Below are 19,087 nucleotides of genomic sequence, written 5' to 3' on the forward strand. Positions count from 1 at the left end.
TACACCAAAGCAGACTTTTAGAATAATTATTTTTTATAACTAGTTGTTTTCTTATACTTAATAGAAGATTTGAACATTACGAATGAATAATTAATCATTTCACAAAAAATTATAAAAAAGATAATTTTCGTATGATACAAAAAAACTTGTCTCATTCAAACAAATAAGTAGTTTAGTATAGAATATTTTCGATTTTTATTTTTCTTAAGTTATAGTTCAACTAACAAACACTACGCGAAAAAACGGCTTTTACAGCGCTTTTTTTAAGCCATTTACGGCGCTTTTTCAAAAAAATAAGCGCTGTGGAAAAAAAAAAATATATATCTAATGTTCAAATTGAGACTTTGCATTTATTTATGAGTTTATGAGTATAATTATACCATCTTTTCTATAAAAAAAAAATCTCTTAATCCTTATTGCTTCATCTAAAGCACATCAATAGTTTTTTTTAACAAATATAATTTTTGCGATAAATGACACCAAAAACTCACATATGATTAATTAATAATTATAAAAAATCAATAAAATAAAAAGTATCCCTTAAAAAAGAATCCTAAAAATCAACAAATAGTTTGTGTTTTAAAAAACATATATCAAATTAAAATATAATTTTAGTCATTTATTTTTTACTTAATAATCGTTTTACTCTTTTATATTTTAAAAAATTATATAAGTTTGTTATTTTATTAAAGATTAAGATAAACATTACATGAAAGATAAATGACAAAAATAAATAAAAAAGATAAAACATAAAAATGAGTCAAAAAAAATTTAAAAACCAAAATAAATATTAAATAAATAATAAACAACAAAAATAATATTTTAACCAAATGTATTACTCTTTTAACTATTCCTACTAGAAGTAGAATTAAAAAAGAGTTTTTTTGGTAAAAGTAAAATAATTTGATATTACTAAAATACCCTCAAAAGTTTTAGGGTCTGAAGAAAGTGTTTCATTCTCTTCCATCCTCCTTTCTCGGCTGCTCCCCTGCGTTTCTCACTCTCCCTTTTCTTTGCCTCCGCCGCAACTCCTTCGTCCATCGATTTCAGTAACTGTACAGTTTCATTCTTCAGACTTTCAAGTGGTAAACTATGTTTTTCCTCTTCCAATTTTTTATTTCAAAATTTGTTCAGTGATTCATAATTGTTTATGTGATTTATGAATTAAAAACTTGATAATCAGTAAACATATATGGTCAATTTGGTTCCTCCTTGGTTTAGAGATTCATTCTTGCTTCTGCTAAACTCACATTTTCTAGTTTCCAATCTACCACAGTAGTGAAATGCGGAGACACCGAACACTGCATCCACACACTAGTCATTTTTTTTGACTCGTTGAACTTTTCATATATATCTTTAACAAAAATGTGATAGTAGAAAGAAAAATAAGGTCCATTTTATTTGGCTGAGAAACCCAATAGTTTTAGCCTCAGACCATTTGCAACCCATTTTTTTTTTTTTTTATTGTTTCAAACTTTTTATGAATTAAGCAACTTAGATTGTTGGTTTTTGTTACTCAGTTAGTTAGGACTATGTAATTGATTCAGAATTGTTTTTTCCTTTGAATTAGTTACTGATTTAGAGCTTTGTAATTAATTTATGTATTTTGGTAGGAGTGATATAATGGTTAAATATAAGAAAATTGATTTATTTTTCAAGAGGAAAATTTCCTACAAAGATGAAAATTGTATAGCTTTAACATGGATACTTGAAAAATCTTTCTGACGAATTTCAATTATAATATTTTAGTTAGTATTTGTCGCTATCAATATTTTGGGTGAGATCCGCCACTGCATGCAGTATCAGCATCTCAACAGCTTCTTTAGCTATTAGGGTTACAGCTGCAGCTTATCGTTCTTCAATTCTTTTATTTTTTTGTGTTATACCAAAAAAATTTGCAGACAAAGTTTTTGTGATGAAGAGAAACAAACAAAAGGAATAATAATGATTGCTAATATCTCTGCAACATGATCCCTTTGTTTTGGTTCGTATTCACTGAGCATTATCAAATCACAACACCTTTCTTTTTCTTTTTTAAATAATTTGCATTTGTTTTTTAAATTAAAATCGAAGGTTCCTATGGAGGAAGCGCCATAAATCAGTGCGTTTTTACTTCAAGTTTGCTTTCGGAAATTGAATCGAGATCTAGATCTTATTATCGACCAAGTGTTTCTCCATGTAACTTGGTTTTAGATTTTGATTTCAACATTATTATTATGATTATTATCATTATTTTTATTATTATTAAAAATGCGAAGATCCCAGCAGAGGGGTGAGTTACTCTTATTAATGAGGCCATTCTAACTATATATTTCATAACCTTCGCAGATTTATTTGCCGAATTTGTGTGATTTGGTGTATCTAGAACCCTCGGCTATATTCCAAAGTTTTCAAAGAATATTTTTGGTTCTCTCTATAAATTAATTTTCATATACTCGTCAGTATGTTCACAATTGTTCTGGATTTTTGGAATAGTATGTTCCTGGCGTTAGTAAAGATTAAATCTTTGTCAATTTACCAATAGTGTTAAAATGAATTACCTCTGTTTATATGTAAGTCGTGTTAAATTGTGAGAATGAATAATTTGGTATAGTATATTTCTATTGTGATTAGCGTTTCCATCAAGATTTTTCGTAGTAATGTGTTAAACTGAATGAGTTGATTTAAGGATTTTGCTTCTTTAAAGTGAATAACAATTTTAGAGAATAAAGTAATTAATAGTAATTGCATGATCAATTATGAGCGGTTATAATATGATTTTATGTGTCTTGATCAATGAGTTAACTACTCTCTCTCGCAATCGCAGTATGATGTCGTTTCTAAGGTCTATACTGCGAGCAACAACTCATCACCGTTCATCACTCAAAACACACATTCGTCCCTTTAGCAATCTACCAGAAAACACAGTATATTCAGGACCCAAACAACAAAACCAAAGAGTAACACTATCACAATTAAGACTTAAACATCGAAACTCACAACCAATCACAATGGTCACTGCTTACGATTACCCTTCTGCTGTTCACCTTGATATAGCAAACATTGATATCTGTCTTGTTGGTGATTCTGCTTCCATGGTTGTTCATGGTCATGATACTACCTTACCCATTACTCTCGATGAAATGCTTGTTCATTGTCGTGCTGTTGCTCGTGGTGCTAAAACTCCTCTTCTTGTTGGTGACTTGCCTTTTGGTACCTATGAATGTAGTTCTAAACAGGTACTTTCTTTTTTTCCTTTTGTTTTTAATCAAAATAATGAATTTTGTTTCTTTTGGACTCCAATTTGTTAACTTTTTGGTTGTTGGGATAGTTGTAATTTGTAAACGAGATATTTGGTTGAATTTGTCGAAGATTGATGACAAAGTTTGCTAGACTTCTAATTTTAGGCGTGTCTTGGTGTCTGACACCAACACAATGATACATTGATTATATTCAATTAATTCATTTTCTCAAATGATTGTCGGTGTCGCTGTGTCCGTGTCTTGTCTGGTGTCCTTGTCAATATTTGTGATTCTTAGTGTGTGTGGGGTTTTGGAATTTGTTTGTGGTGTTTGATATTCAGTTTTATGTAAGATTTGTTTTGAAACAAAAATTTAGGAATTAGGTGTTTTTTTTTTTTTTTTTTTACAATATGGATTTTTTGTTAAGCTGCTGGAAAGCACGAGACATGATAATGACATATAGACACCGGGAATGATTTGAAAAAAATGGGTTTAAAGAAATTGAAGTGATTGAATATGGCCACATGTGTCGATGTTGTGTTAGGTGTTGGACATTGACATATGTTGGACGCTGAATACGTCTTTAATTTGAAGTGTTGGTGCTACATATGAAATTAGTTTCTTTGTTGTCATGTGTAGCTGTAATATCAGTCCTTTGATGAAAATTGGGCATCTTATATTGTGAATTGAATTTTTGAAGTTTGATTTGGTGAAGTTGGAATATTAGTTGTCTGATCTTTTCATCCAATAACTGAGATTTCTCGACAGTTTGGCTGCATGCTTTCCTTTACTTTAGAGAATCTGGGTCTGTGGTTGTAAGTTTGGTAATTTTCAACCAGAGTGGAATTTGTTTCCTTTGGACTTGAAATAGGACCTGCTTGGTTGTTGGTTGGAAATTAAATGTGGAAAGGAAATGGTTAGCATTAAAGACTTTGGGTGTAGTTTGTTTGATTGTTTTAACTTTCTTACCATGTGCAGTGCTTTCTTACCGAGTTGTGTCAGTTCTATCTTAGGTTTTAGGTACACTGTTGTTTTCATTGATGTGTTTTTCTTTTAAGTTGTAAGTGTTGATGTTTTGATTATAAGCAGGCAGTTGATGCGGCGGTTCGGATTTTGAAAGAAGGGGGAATGGATGCAATTAAATTGGAAGGAGGTTCACCTTCAAGAATTGTTGCAGCAAAAGCTATTGTTGAAGCTGGAATAGCTGTGATAGGGCATGTTGGTCTTACTCCTCAAGCCATTAGTGTTTTAGGAGGATTTAGGCCTCAAGGAAGGAATGTTGCTAGTGCTGTCAAGGTTTATATCTCTATTTTTTCATGCATGATGCAACTATTTTTCCATTTGAACAATTTTTATGTCATCCTACATTGAATTTGAGTCTGTGTAGGTTGTGGAGACTGCGTTGGCTTTGCAAGAAGCAGGGTGTTTTGCTGTTGTTCTAGAATGTGTGCCTGCACCAGTGGCTGCCGCAGCAACCGCAGCGCTTCAAATTCCTACAATTGGAATTGGGGCTGGACCCTATTGTAGTGGACAGGTCAGTTAGCCTAGCTTACCTTTTAGCTGATACATTCATTCTACTATGAATGTGTCACAAAAAACATACAATTTTGTTGTCTGTAGTTAGTATGATGTTATGCAGAAGTATGGTATCCGGGATTCCGGATGACAATTGTGTCTAATAGTTGGTAAGAAGTATTGAAGATGTATCTGAGAAATATCAGAGGAAATATTTTCAAAATGAATAAAAAAAAGTTATTGGATACTTTCTGGATATGTAATGAAAAGTATCATATGAATATCGTATTGAATATGTGTCGGACACCGATACTTTGGCATTTTTGAAGTTTATGGTCTTCATAGATTTTCATCAAGTTGCTTTGTTCAGCATTTGCTTCATGATATTTGTCTCTCAAATAATATTTTCACTTTAATACATATTGATTGAGTTGGAGAGTATGTCAAGATTGGTCTCAAGTCTCTTGACTACCCAAATCCATGGGTAGAGTTTTAATTTGATTATCACTCAATTATTTTGAAATAACTAAGCAAAGCATCATTAGTTTGTTTATCATTTTACATCAAGGAAGAGAAAAAACAATTTTTCTCTCAGTTCAGAGAAAGCCTACAATTTCTAATTTAGTGTTGTACTAATCATGCAGGTGCTTGTTTACCATGATCTTCTTGGTATGTTACAACACCCCCACCATGCAAAGGTCAACAAATGTTAAACTATTTTTTCTTTCAATTTTTATAGGATATGATCATAATGATTCAATGCTGAATTTTTGTTTTCCCTATTTTTGCAGGTTACTCCAAAATTTTGTAAACAATATGCTCGTGTCGGAGATGTCATCAATAAAGCCTTACTGGATTATAAGGAAGATGTGACAAATGGTTCATTTCCTGATGCTCTCCATAGTCCATATAAAATCAGTGAAACTGATGCTAATGGTTTCTTAAGTGAGCTGCAAAAGTTAGGTTTTGACAAGGCAGCATCTGCGGCGTCTGAAGCAGTTCAGAAGATGGTTACAAAATCAACAAAGTGACAATTTAATAAATCTACAGATTCCTCTTCCATTTTTCATTTGAGGTTCTTCTTCTTTTCTTCAATGACCGAATAAATTGAAGGATGTAAGTGATCAGAATTTGAGCATAGCAGATAGAAAAATAGATGTCATTTTCTTAAAGCATTGCTTTATGTTGAAAAATCAAGAAAAATCAGATTTAGTTCTCTTTTATTTTATATTATTTTGTTTGTTTTTATTTTATAATTATGTCATTATTACTATTGTAATTTAGTTTCCTATACAAACAGTTTAGGGCTGTAGTAATAAAATATGAAGCTATTTTACCTTTTACTTTCTTCATGGTATTTAGAGCTCTTGTTTAGGGCTCTATAAAGTTTTCCACAACTTAGTGGGGTTTGGGGTTCCAAACTTAAAGAGCACCAACATTTTGTTTTAAATTTTTGTACGACCTATTCTGCGGACGACCCGTTTTTCCGCCTACCTAAAGGTGCACAATACCCCATGGAAGGCTGCCCTTACGAGTAGCAATGGCGACCCAGGAGGGGGCGACCCTAATGATGGCGGCCTAGGCAGCGGTGGACCAGGAGGTGGCGACTGGAATGGTTTCTCCAACAGTGGTTTTTCCAAATTTTTTTGCTATGAGGGAACTTCTAATGCCTTCAAGATTGAAGTTCAGAAGCTCAATGAAAAAAGTTATGTCGAATGGTCCCAAACTGCAAGACTGATACTAGACGGTAAGGAAAATATGGTTTCCTCACAGGAGAGGTGCAAATGTCTCCCACAACAGATCCAAATTACAAGTTTTGGAAATCTGAGAACTCTATTATTGTTGTTTGGCTAATTAGTACTATGATGCCAGCGATTGGAAAACCTCGTGTTCTTGCCTACTGAGAAGGAAGTTTGGGAGGCTGTCAAAGAAACATGATATTCATAATTCTTCTCAATTTTTTTATCTCAAATCACGAAAGTGGCATACTAAGCAAGGAGACATGGATGTCACTATCTATAATAATGAGTTGATGACACTGAAAAAAATTAGATCTTTGCAATGATGATAATGGGGTAAAAAAATTTCAATATGCTTTTATCATATTTTTTTCTTGAAAGTGAGGTTGTTCATCAAAGTTCTTGTGTTAATACACCCTAACAAAATGGAATTGCAGATAGAAAGAATAAACATCTTGTTGAGGTTGCTAGAGTTTTACTCTTTGCAAATAAAGTTTCAAAAGTTGTTTTAACTGCATCATATTTAATTAATCGTATGTCATCTAAAATTTTAGATTTTCAAACTCCTCTTGATGTTTTTCAAAATTGCTCTCCTTTGACTCGTGTCTCTAGTGATTTTCTACTAAAAGTTTTTGGTTGCATTGCTTTTGTTCATGAACATAAACAACTTGACAAACTCAAGCCACGAGCTATAAAATGTGCTTTTACTAGTTACTCTTCAACTCATAAGGGGTATAAGTGTTTTGAACCAAAATAAAAAAGAACTTTTGTATCCATGGATGTTATTTTTTTAGAAAATCAACCTTTTTTTATTGACATTCATCTTCATGGGGGGAATTTTAAAGAAGATTAATCTTTTGAAAACATCATTACTTTAAGTGATATAGTGTTGTCATAAAACTCTAAAACTTATATTGATGCACCAAAAGAAAATACCCAAGAAATCCATATTGGAACTCAATCCGCTTAAGAATGAGGTTTCGACAGATTCGGAGGCGACAATTTCAAATCAAAATCACAATGAACAAATTTTTGAACTCAATTATAATGAAGGACCACCTAAAATGTCACTACATAATGACTCTGATAAAGAGACACAAAGCAAGTTTACTACCATTGACCCTACTTGGAAGAGAAATGTCTGCGAAAGAAGAAATCACAAATAGAGAAATAAAGGATCCATTCTCTGACCCTTCCAAGATTTTGAACTAATAGATAATCCAACGCATCGTATTGATACAGGTAAGTCTTCTTTTGTTCTTAAGGGTCGTGTTGAGTATCCTTATATAGACCTTCCTATTGCAATTATGAAATCTGTTAGATCATGCACTAAACATCATTTGTCTAATTATGTAATCATACTCAAAATTGTCTTCTTCATTTGTTGCGTTTACCTCTCAGTTGTCTATTGTTGAATTTCCAAAAAATGTACCGGAGGCTAAAAATTTCCAAAAGTGGAAGGAAGTTGTTCTTGAAGAGATGACAACTAATCAAATTTGGAGAGTCGCGATTTTATCTATAGGAAAGAATATCGTTGGCTGTAAAAGGGTATTTATTGTGAAATATAATTCAAATAACATAGTTGAAAGATGTAAAACACACTTGGTTGTTAAAGGGTTTACTCAAACATATGACATCGATTACTTAGAGACTTTTGCTCCTGTTGCCAAATTAAACACTATTAAAGTTTTCTTGTCCTTGGTAGTGAACTTAGATTGGTCTCTTAATCAATTTGATGTAAAAAATGCTTTTCTGAATGGTGATTTGGAGGAGGAAGTATACATGGATAGCCCTCCTGGCTTTGAATACAAGTTTGGTTCAAATGTGTGCAAACAACAAAAATTCCTTTATGGTCTTAAGCAATCCCCAAGTACTTGATTTGAAAAATTCACTCAGTCGGTTAAAAGACAAGAATATATGCAGGGACAGTCAGACCATACTATGTTCATGAAGTTCTCTAATGTTGGTAAGATTGCAATTCTACTTGTATATATAGATGATATTATTCTCACAGGAGATGACATTGTTGAGATGGAAAGATTGAAGAAAAATTTGGTCAAAGAATTTGAGATTAAAGATTTAGGTGCATTTAAATATTTTCTTAGTATAGAAGTTGTTCCCTCAAAGAAGAGAGTTGTTGTATCTCAAAGAAAATACATCCTAGGTCTTAGGTAGTCAACCGCGGCGGTTCCTAGCACAATCGCGCAGGAGCGTGGCGGCACAGTATGGCGTGGGGAGAAGGAAGGTGGCACGCAATATGGGCACGTTTGTGGGTCGTGTGTTCCCAAAACCCAGAAAACGTGAATATGTTTTTTTTTGGAAAACCATTTTTTTTCTCAAGAAACACCAATATTGCCCTTCAATTTTAAAGAGTTTTGGGGGAATTTTTGTTATTTCTTCCTTCAGATTTCACTTTCCTTTCTTCCTATTCTTTGTTCCTCCTCACTACCATTTTCGTTCTTCCACCATCAGCCGCGCCGTCCAGCTTCAAACACCACCGTCGCACCACCTCCAGCTTCAAACACCACCGTTGCGCTGCCTCCAGCTTCAAACACCACCAACCTTCGTTCGTCCTGTGTATTTTTCTTCCTTCCTTCTTTCTCTTTTTATTTTTTCCTTAGTTTTTTTTTCTTTTGTTACTTCCTTCCTTTTTTCTTTGTTTTTTTCTACTTCCCTTCTTTCTCTGCTTGTTCCTATAACATGCATCTTAGTTTGAATATTTTGTTATTTTATTACTCTATGTTGACGATGATGATATTTTGTATTTAAATGTATGTTTTGATTAAGACTTGAGGTTTTTTATTACTATTTATGAATGTTTATGAGTTTGAGACATTGTTTGATTATTCATGTTTATATTCATGTAATTTGTCCAAAAAATAGAGGTAATCCTGCTGTCCCGGTTTTCGGGGTTGGCCGCAACGCGCCACTATCTAGGATTAACTACCTAGCCTAGATCTCTTGGAGAAAACTGTGATGAGTGGCGTAGACCAACATATTCTTAAGGAATTAAATGCTAAACTTTGGGAGAAAGACAATGTTCCTGTTGATATTGGAAGATATCAGAGGTTGGTTGACAAATTTATCTAGCTCATAGTAGACCTGACATCATTTTCTCTGTGAGTGTTGTTAGCCAATTCATGTATTCTCTCTATAAAGAACATTTGGAGGCAGTTTATCGGATCTTTAGGTACTTGAAATCCAATCCTAGAAATTATTTGTACGTCAAGAAAATCAATGACAGAAAAACCTCTATATTTACAGATGTTGATTGGGAAAGATCAATTATTGATGGAAAATCCACTACTGGATATTTTGCCTATGTTTTGGGAAATCTATGTCAGAAAATAGGGTTTGATGCCCTTTTTGCTTTGATATTTCTCGGTATAAATAATCGTTACAACATTTATATCTAATAATTACAAATTAAGAGGATCAAGAAGCATCAATTTGCTAACTAGAAACTGATGGCGCGGGCGAGGAACATCTTTGGTAAGAATGTCTGCAACTTGAAACTGAGTATTGATGTGAGGGATGGATATAATCTGATTATCATAGGCCTCACGGATAGAGTGACAATCTACTTCAATATGTTTGGTGCGCTCATGAAAAACAGGATTTGCAACAATTTGAATAGCACTTGTATTGTCGGCATAGAGAGAAGTCGGCTCTGTTTGAGGGAATCCAAGTTCAGCCAAAAGACCACGAAGCCAAATTATCTCAGAACAAGCAGTAGACATAGCACGATACTCTGATTCTGTAGAGGATTTAGAGACTCTTGCTTGTTTCTTACTTTTCCATGATATCAGTGAAGAACCGAGAAACATGCACCAACCGGTGACTGATCGCCGAGTGTCGGGACACCCTGCCCAATCAGCATCACTATAGGCAATCAATTTGGGAATTGTGCCAATGGGAAAGAAGAGACCTCGTTGAGAGGTACCTAGCAAATAGCGAATTATGCGACGAACTGCTGCCAAGTGAAGGTGGCGAGGAGAGTGCATGAACTGACTTACTTGTTGAACAGCAAATGATATGTCAGGACGAGTAATTGTCAAATAATTAAGACTACCCACAAGTTGTCGATACAATAAGGGATCCGACAATAGATCACCCTCATCGCGGTGATATTTCACATTAACCTCAAGAGGAGTATGTACCGGATTAGCTGATTGTAGGCCTGCCATAGAAATAAGGTCTGTCGCATACTTATGTTGATGAAGAAATATACCCTTTGAGGTAGAATGAACCTCAAGGCCAAGGAAATACTGCAAGTTTCCAAGATCTTTCATATGAAATGCAGTTTGCAATTGATGTTTAAGTTCTTGGATAGATGCCTGGTCAGATCCAGTAATAACCATATCATCAACATAAAGGAGGAGTAGAACAATGCCTGTAGATGTGCGATGAATAAATAAAGAGGAGTCATGTTGACTCTGAATGAAGGAGAAACCAAGTAAAGTGGAACGAAATTTCTCATACCATGCTCTAGGTGCTTGTTTCAAACCATATAAAGAGCGTTTGAGCTTGCACACACCATGAGATGAAGAAAATAGACCTTGAGGAGGAGTCATATAAATATCTTCAGTGAGATCACCGTGAAGAAATGCATTCTTCACATCCATTTGATAAAGAGTCCACCCATTAGAAGCAGCTATAGAGAGTACAGTGCGAACAGTTGTCATTTTGGCTACCGGTGCAAATGTCTCATCATAATCAATTCCATATTCCTGTTTGTTTCCTAAGGCAACCAATCGAGCCTTGTACCGATTCAAGGACCCATCAGAATTCAATTTAATAGAATACACCCATTTACAGCCTATGGGTTTGATATGAGGAGGACAAGAGACAATATCCCATGTGAAATTCTCTTGAAGAGCCTGAAGTTCCTCATTCATTGCTTTTATCCAGCGCACATCTTTAACAGCCTGTGAGTAACAAGTAGGAATAGATATGCTAGAGAGAGATGCAGACAAAGAAGCATGTGAGGAATTATACCTGTCTGGTGAATATCTATCGGGTGCACGAGACGCTCTGCTAGAACGTCGTGGTGCAACCGCAACAGGATCAGGTGGCGGATCAGGGTCGAGAAGGGGGGTTATAACCTGTTGTTTGTGTTTTCTAACATATACATTTCCTGGTTTAAAACGTTCTATAGATTGAGGCATAGTAGAAAAATTGGGAAGAATAGCAATATCATTCATGGCATGAGAAAGACAGTGAAACATAAATTGATTATCAAAAAATGTTACGTTCCTAGAAATGCGAAAGCGCTGGTTAGAAACATCATAACACACAAAACCCTTATGAGAGTTACTATACCCCATAAATGCGCATTGAGCAGATTGCGCTCCAAGTTTATGTCTTTCAAATGGAGGTAGGTGAACAAAACACACACATCCAAAAGTATGTAAATCACTATAATCAGGCTGAATTTTAAAAAGACGAAAAAAAGGGGAGTCAAGATCAATAACTGTAGAAGGAAGACGATTAATCAGGAAGACAGCTGTGGAAAGAGCCTCCACCCAAAATCGAGATGGTACAGAAGCTTGAAGAAGCAAGGTGCGCGTTACATCAAGCAAATGACGATTCTTACGTTCTGCCATTCCATTTTGTTGGGGGGTATTTGGACATGATCGTTGAGACAAAATACCTTTTTGCTGAAGATACTCCTGAAACTCATGAGACATATACTCACCACCAGAGTCAGAGCGAAAAATTTTAACACTTGTTTGAAATTGAGTTTCAACATATGTTAGAAATTTCTTAAACATAGAAAACACTTCAGATTTGAACCGAAGAAAATATATCCAAGTAAAACGACTGTAATCATCAATAAATGTGACAAAATATTTATAGTGAGCATGAGAAGTTACAGGAGACAGTCCCCATACATCACTATGAATCATCTCAAAACACGTGGAAGCACGATGAGCACTAGACGGAAAAGGAAGTGTTTTACTTTTAGCCAATTTGCAAACAGAACATGGCACAGAGGCATTAGAAACAACATTTTTATTTCCCAATAAACCAGTTTTAACTAAATGAGACAACACATTAGAGTTTGGATGACCCAATTTTCTATGCCAATCCTCATAAGAATTCAAAACACTATTACAAGCAAGAGATAAATGATTGAAAATAAATTGAAGTGGAAACAATCTTCCCACTTTAGGCCCCTTCGCGATCACCTTCCCCGACACCTGCTCCTGCACAAGACAACCATCACGAGAAAAATTAACATTACAATTGTTGTCCACCAATTGTCCAACAGACAATAAATTGGAAGCAAGTCCAGGTGATACAAGCACATCCCGAAAATCAGAGTTGATATCACCAACATTAGTGATAGAAATAGTATTACCATCAGCAATTTGAATTTTCTGATTACCATGATAAGAATGTAAATTGTGCAAGAATTTAGAAGAACCCGTCATGTGATTGGATGCACCAGAATCAAGAAACCATGGATTCGAAACATTAGAAGACTTACCCTGAATTCCCAAGGCTGAAAGAGCAGAAAGTACCATTTGTTGAATCATTTCGGGCTGTAGAGCACCACCATTAGAGGCACTAGGAATGGAAGGACCAATTGCAGAGCTCTTAGTGGCATGGAATGCCTGCACAAAATGTTGTGTTGGTCGTGGAGGGCGCGTGGGACAATCAGAGACAATATGACCTTGCTTCTTGCAATAATTACAAAATTTCATATTACAACTACGAGCGACATGTCCAAACTGTTTACACGAGAAACATTGGACTTGTCGCATATCACGACCTTTACCTCGGCTTTGAGCAGCATATGCAACAGGTTCAGAAGTGACAACATCATGAGACATGGTTCCTTGAGTAAAGAGACGTTGTTCCTCTCGGAGAAGTTCACCAACACATGTATCCAAAGAAGGAACAGGATTTCTATTCAGCAAAGCACCTCTAACAACCTCAAATTCTGGACGAAGTTTCATGAGAAATTGATCCCGCTTGCTAGTGTCGTACACAACTTGGACATCCGCGAGAGAAGTCTTGGGAACCGCAGCAAATAGAATAGCAGAGTGTTCTGTCCATAAATTCAAAAATTCAGAATAATATTCTTGAATTGACAAATTACCTTGTTTGTAGTTGGCTAACTCTAGCTCCAAATGAAAACGTTGACCGTATTGTCTTGGTTATAGATATGCTTCAAATAGTTCCACATTTCTTGAGCAGTTGAAAAAGAGCGCAAATTATTGATCATATGAGGATCAATAGTATTGAGAATCCAAGAAATAATCTGAGCATCTTTGATTTCCCACGCATCTAAGGCAGTTTTCTCTATCGGTGCCTTCGAAACCCCATCAAGGTGACTCCATAATCCTTTTCCTTTAACATACATTTTGAATTGAAATTCCCAAGCAGCGTAATTCTTGCCAGTAAAACGGACACAAAAGTTGTCTCTTTCTTTTTCAGAAGTCATGCTATTGTACTTAAAAAAAATAATGATGACAGCAGTACAAAAACAGAGCAGCAGAGAAACAGGGCAGCAATACAGAAGCAGACTAAATTGCAAAAACAGAGCAGAGCAGGAGCAGCAGCAGGAGCAGACTAAATTGCAAAAGCTCCGTAAACAAGCAGCAGCAGAGAAACAGGGCAGGAGCAGCAACACAAAAATAGAGCAGGAGCAACAACGCAGAAACAGAGCATCAACAGAGAGACATGCTCACAACGAGAGGCAGACGGAATCACGATGACAATCGACCAAGCAGCAGCAACGAGTAACACGCTCAAGCAAGGACAACCCAGAAACGAATCAAGAATCACGATCTCAGCCGCAGCAGCGAGTAACGCACGAAACCAATAGTCGGACAAGGATCTATGAACAACGACGATGAGGATACGCTAGAGGGACTGGGAGACAAACAAGAACCAAGAGCAACAAAGACGAGTGCGAGATTTCGAGAGCAACTTAGTGGTGTGTCGCTGAATAAACCCCACGATAAACTAGAATCTCACAGGTTTGATCGAACCTGCTGATACCATGTCAGAAAATAGGGTTTGATGCCCTTTTTGCTTTGATATTTCTCGGTATAAATAATCGTTACAACATTTATATTTAATAATTACAAATTAAGAGGATCAAATCAAATCCTGATTTGTCTAACTAATTTTAGAAAAACTGATAAATATAATTATACATTATTATTTATTTCCTGATTCACAATCTAGTCACTGGGAGAAGTAAGAAACAAGGTGTTGTTGCTCAAAGCAGTGCATAAGTCGAATTCAGATGGCTCAAGGAATCTGTGAACTTTTGTGGATTCATAAATTCTTGGAAAAACTGAAAGTGAAAGTTGATTCACAACCATGTGCAACATGATAGAACCAAACACATTGAGATTGACTGCCACTTCATAAACGAGAAAATTGATGCTGGAAATATAGCAATAAGTTTGACTTCTAATCAGCAAACTGCTGATATCTTGACAAAAAGTTTGGCAAGGCCTAATTTTGAGCGACTTATAGCCAAGTTGGGCATGACATATATCTATGCATCAACTTGAGGGGGTGTTGAAGAATCAAGGGAAATCATATTTGATTCTCTTTTATTTTATGTTCTTTTGTTTATTTTTATTTTATGATTCTGTTGTTAGTACTATTGTAATTTCCTTTCCTATATAAACACTTTAGGACTGCGGTAATAAAATATGGAAGTATTTTACCTTTTACTTTGTTCACTTCAATAATAACACACTTCCATTGTGAAATTAGTTTTCTTTGCATACTACTGACGTGATATATTGTGAAATTAGTTTGTATTAGGGAGCAAAATCTTGTGTCATTATAATTTACAAATAGACCACTATATCATCAGCAAAAAGATTCAGAATGGTCTTATACACCTAACTAATGTAATGTTAATAGCATAATCTTTTCAGCTACTTGATGTGCTAATCGAACCTCTTAATGCTACTTTCTTTCAACCCCTTGTGATATACATAGCCCAACTGGTGGGGCTATCACCATATAATCATTAATCAAATTATTGCTATTAGTTGTAATTAAATGATGTAGTTTGCTATTACTTACAATAGTAGTATGTTACATTTATTAAATGATTTAGTCTGCTCGGACAATTTGACCCATTCCACTTGAGATGATATGCATATGTTTTTCTTTTATTTGGAACCAAGCAAAGGGCACAAAGTGACAACATATTTGACTACATTCAATTAATTCATTTACTCAAATGATTGTCGGTGTCTGTGTATGTGTCTTGTCTGGTGTCCTTGTCAGTATTTGTGATTCTTAGTATGTGTGGGGTTTTAGAATTTGTTTGTGGTGTTTGATATTCAGTTTTATGTAAGATTTGTTTTGAAACAAAAATTGAGAAATTAGGTGTGGTTTTTTATTTTGTACAATCAGGGTTTTTTGGTAAGTTTCTGGAATTAGCTGTAAAGCATGAGGCATGATAATGACATATAGACACCCGGAATGATTTGAAAAAATAGGTTTAAATAAATTGAAGTGATTGAATATGGCCACCTTTGTCGATGTTGTGTTAGGTGTTGGATATTGACACATGTTGGACGCTGAATACGTCTTTAATTTGAAGTGTTGGTGCTACATATGAAATTAGATTCTTTGTTGTCATGTGTAGTTGTAATATCAGTCCTTTGATGAAAATTGGGCATCTTATATTGTGAATTGAACATTTGAAGTTTGATTTGGTAAAGTTGGAATATCAGTCGTCTGATCTTTTCATCCAACAACTGAGATTTCTCGACAGTGTGGCTGCGTGCTTTCCTTTACTTTAGAGAATCCGGGTCTGTGGTTGTTACGTTTGGTGATTTTCAATCTGAGTGGAATTTGTTTCTTTTGGACTTGAAATAGGATCTGCTTGGTTGTTGGCTGGAAATTAAATGTGGAGAGGAAATGGTTGGAATTAAAGACTTTGGGTGTTGTTTGTTTGATTGTTTTAACTTTCTTACCGAGTTGTGTCAGTTCTATCTTAGGTTTTAGGTACACTGTTGTTTTCAATGATGTGTTTTTCTTTTAAGTTTTAAGTGTTGATGCTTTGATTATAAGCAGGCAGTTGATGCGGCGGTTCGGATTTCAAAAGAAGGGGGAAATGGATGCAATTAAATTTGTAGGAGGTTCACCTTCAAGAATTGTTGCAGCAAAAGCTATTGTTGAAGCCGGAATAGCTGTGATAGGGCATGTTGGTCTTACTCCTCAAGCCATTAGTGTTTTAGGAGGATTTAGGCCTCAAGGAAGGAATGTTGCTAGTGCTGTCAAGGTTTATATCTCTATTTTTTCATGCATGATCCAATTTTTACGTATCCTAAAATGAATTTATGAGTCTATGTAGGTTGTGGAGTGCACCAGTGGCTGCCGCAGGCCCACAGCAACAGCAACAGCAACCGCAGTGCTTGAAACTCCTACAATTGGAATTGGGGCTGGACCCTATTGTAGTGGACATGTCAGTTACCCTAGCTTACCTTTTAGCTGATACATTCATTCTACTATGAATGTGTCACACAAACATACAATTTTTTTTGTCTGTAGTTAGTATGATGTTTCGCTGAAGTATCGTATCCGGGATTCTGGATGACAATTGTGTCTATAGTTGGTAAGAAGTATTGAAGATGTATCTGAGAAGTATCAGGGGAAATATTTTCAAAAAAAAAAAAAGTTATTGGATACTTTCTAGGTATGTATTGAAAAGTATCATATGAATATCGTATTGAATATGCGCCGGACACCATACTTTGGCATTTTTGAAGTTTATGGTCTTCATAGATTTTCATCAAGTTGCTTTGTTCAGCATTTGCTTCATGATATTTGTCTCTCATAATATTTTCACTTTAATATATAATGAGTGAGTTGGAGAATATGTTAAAGATTGGTCTCAAGTCTCTTGACTACCCAAATCCATGGGTAGAGTTTTAATTTGATTATCACTCAATTATTTTGAAATAGTTAAGCAAAGCATCATTGTGAGTTTATAATTTTACATCAAGGAAAAGAAAAGACAATATATTTCTCAGTTCAGAGAAAGCAACAATTTCTAATTTAGTTATGTATTAATCATGCGGGTGCTTGTTTACCATGATCTTCTTGGTATGTTACAACACCCCTACTATGCAAAGGTATTTATTTACAGCAAATGTTAAACTAGTTTTTCTTTCAATTTTTATAGGATATGATCATAATGATTCAATGCTGAAATTGTGATTACCCTATTTTTTGCAGGTTACTTCAAAATTTTGTGAACAATATGCTCGTGTCGGAGATGTCATCACTAAAGCCTTACTTGATTATAAGGAAGATGCTAATGGTTTCTTAAATGAGCTGCAAAAGTTAGGTTTATAAAAAAATAAAATAGTATTATTATGTTTTCACACTCTACTATCTAATAATCGAAGAGGATCAAGTGGAGATTGAGTTCTCTGAGAGATTTTTAAAATATTTGTTTGGAAGGTTGCATATTATTATTGCAACATAATGTATTAGAACGTATATGACAAATTGACAATCTGGTGTGAATGGTTCAGTGCGTTTTGTAAACTTACTTTTTAACGTATAGTTTTATTTGTTAGGCTAAATTACGTGGTCCCTTAACTTAATTTCAGGTAACGTTTTAGTCCTTTATTTTTTTTCTTCCCGATTTAGTCCTTTATTCCTAAAAATATCAAATAAAGTATGAAAATATGAGTTTATTTGAAGATTTGCATTACGAATTTGATGAAATTTGTATTTTATTGAAGAATATAATTAATTTTATGAGTTTTGATTGAAATTTTTTTTGAATTTTTGTATAAAAAAGGATATCATTGTTGAAATTTTAAAACATAAAATATCAAATTGTCACTTAAAATTAAAATAAAGGACCAAGTCGAGAAAAAAAAAAAAGATAAATGACTAAAACGTTATTTGAAATTAAGTTAAAGGACCACAAATGTAATTTAGCCTATTTGTTATTATTATAAATTTTTTATCATATAACTATACCATATTTTCTTTTTAATTTCTTTAATACTTTTTTCCCTAAAATATTTTCCGTTAATAAACTCGGTTCCTTATTTTAAATTCACTCGTGTACATAAGTTTACAATATTTTTAACAGGAGATTAATTAAATATGAATTTGTAAAGTTGATATTTAAAAAATTATATTTAATTCATGTTTTGTTAAAAGAAAATTAAATTTTTGTAAAAAAAATTCTTGTAATATTCTAAATATGTCAAAAATCATTCAAAATTTTAAATGGTACACATAAGTTAATATAATAGCAGAGATCAAATTTTCTAAAGGAACATATTTGAGCGATCATTTAAAAAGAAATTCTAATGGGATTAAAAACGAAATATGATATATTTATAATGCTTAAAAAAACTTATTTAATTCTTGTTATAATTTAAGGAATCAAAAAATTTTAAAGTCAAGAGACGCATTCACTTAGATTTGAACTAAATACGTGAGGACGACATTACAACCTACTGAAACTAAATCACAACAATACTTAATCAATTTTGAACATGAATTGTATATAAATGTTCTATGCAAATGGTTGTTTTTCTTTGGTAAATGGTACGGAGTTCTCTATTAATAGAGATATTTTATATGAAAAAGTAC

General features: G+C 34.2%; 2 protein-coding genes, 1 long non-coding RNA gene and 1 other non-coding gene across 6 annotated transcripts; all 4 read left to right on the plus strand.

Moving 5' to 3' along the window:
* Nucleotides 1-944: 944 nt before the first annotated feature.
* Nucleotides 945-16,823, plus strand: LOC101506052 (3-methyl-2-oxobutanoate hydroxymethyltransferase 1, mitochondrial-like). 3 transcript variants are annotated; one of them, XR_190235.4, is made up of 7 exons: nucleotides 945-1,085; nucleotides 2,807-3,218; nucleotides 4,311-4,517; nucleotides 4,609-4,755; nucleotides 5,381-5,434; nucleotides 5,528-5,852; nucleotides 16,541-16,823. XR_190235.4 is itself a non-coding variant. In XM_027336468.2 (7 exons), the coding sequence occupies exons 2-6, from the start codon at nucleotides 2,808-2,810 to the stop codon at nucleotides 5,765-5,767; spliced, it is 1,059 nt and encodes a 352-aa protein (XP_027192269.1). In that variant the 5' UTR covers nucleotides 945-1,085; nucleotide 2,807; the 3' UTR covers nucleotides 5,768-5,811; nucleotides 16,541-16,823. The 3 variants fall into 3 exon arrangements, 2 of the variants coding, with proteins under 2 accessions (XP_027192269.1, XP_004510701.1); XM_027336468.2 differs by having other exon boundaries at nucleotides 5,528-5,811; XM_004510644.4 differs by lacking the exon at nucleotides 16,541-16,823 and having other exon boundaries at nucleotides 5,528-6,079.
* Nucleotides 2,251-2,384, plus strand: LOC113787872 (small nucleolar RNA snoR145). Its single transcript, XR_003474394.1, has one exon. It is a non-coding gene; the product is annotated as a small nucleolar RNA snoR145 (small nucleolar RNA).
* Nucleotides 14,327-16,802, plus strand: LOC101490543 (uncharacterized). The gene is made up of 3 exons (XM_027336891.1): nucleotides 14,327-14,466; nucleotides 14,832-14,978; nucleotides 16,541-16,802. Exons 1-3 carry the CDS (start codon nucleotides 14,327-14,329, stop codon nucleotides 16,800-16,802), a joined length of 549 nt encoding a protein of 182 aa, XP_027192692.1.
* Nucleotides 16,824-16,835: 12 nt separating the features above from the next.
* Nucleotides 16,836-17,987, plus strand: LOC113787601 (uncharacterized). The gene is made up of 2 exons (XR_003474034.2): nucleotides 16,836-17,601; nucleotides 17,705-17,987. It is a non-coding gene; the product is annotated as an uncharacterized lncRNA (long non-coding RNA).
* Nucleotides 17,988-19,087: the final 1,100 nt, after the last annotated feature.

The sequence above is a fragment of the Cicer arietinum genome, chromosome 7 (assembly GCF_000331145.2).
Source record: "Cicer arietinum cultivar CDC Frontier isolate Library 1 chromosome 7, Cicar.CDCFrontier_v2.0, whole genome shotgun sequence".
In the NCBI taxonomy this organism is placed as follows: Eukaryota; Viridiplantae; Streptophyta; class Magnoliopsida; order Fabales; family Fabaceae; genus Cicer; species Cicer arietinum.

What these genes read in the sequence shown, in the direction of transcription:
- LOC101506052 (XM_027336468.2), top strand. Translation starts at nt 2,808, where the DNA reads ATGATGTCGTTTCTAAGGTCTATACTGCGAGCAACAACTCATCACCGT. An exon ending in ATGAATGTAGTTCTAAACAG is followed by an intron (nt 3,219 to 4,310) that starts GTACTTTCTTTT and finishes GATTATAAGCAG; the next exon opens with GCAGTTGATGCGGCGGTTCG. An exon ending in GACCCTATTGTAGTGGACAG is followed by an intron (nt 4,756 to 5,380) that starts GTCAGTTAGCCT and finishes CTAATCATGCAG; the next exon opens with GTGCTTGTTTACCATGATCT.
- LOC101490543 (XM_027336891.1), top strand. Translation starts at nt 14,327, where the DNA reads ATGAACAACGACGATGAGGATACGCTAGAGGGACTGGGAGACAAACAA. An exon ending in GATAAACTAGAATCTCACAG is followed by an intron (nt 14,467 to 14,831) that starts GTTTGATCGAAC and finishes GCAACATGATAG; the next exon opens with AACCAAACACATTGAGATTG. An exon ending in TTTGAGCGACTTATAGCCAA is followed by an intron (nt 14,979 to 16,540) that starts GTTGGGCATGAC and finishes GATTATAAGCAG; the next exon opens with GCAGTTGATGCGGCGGTTCG.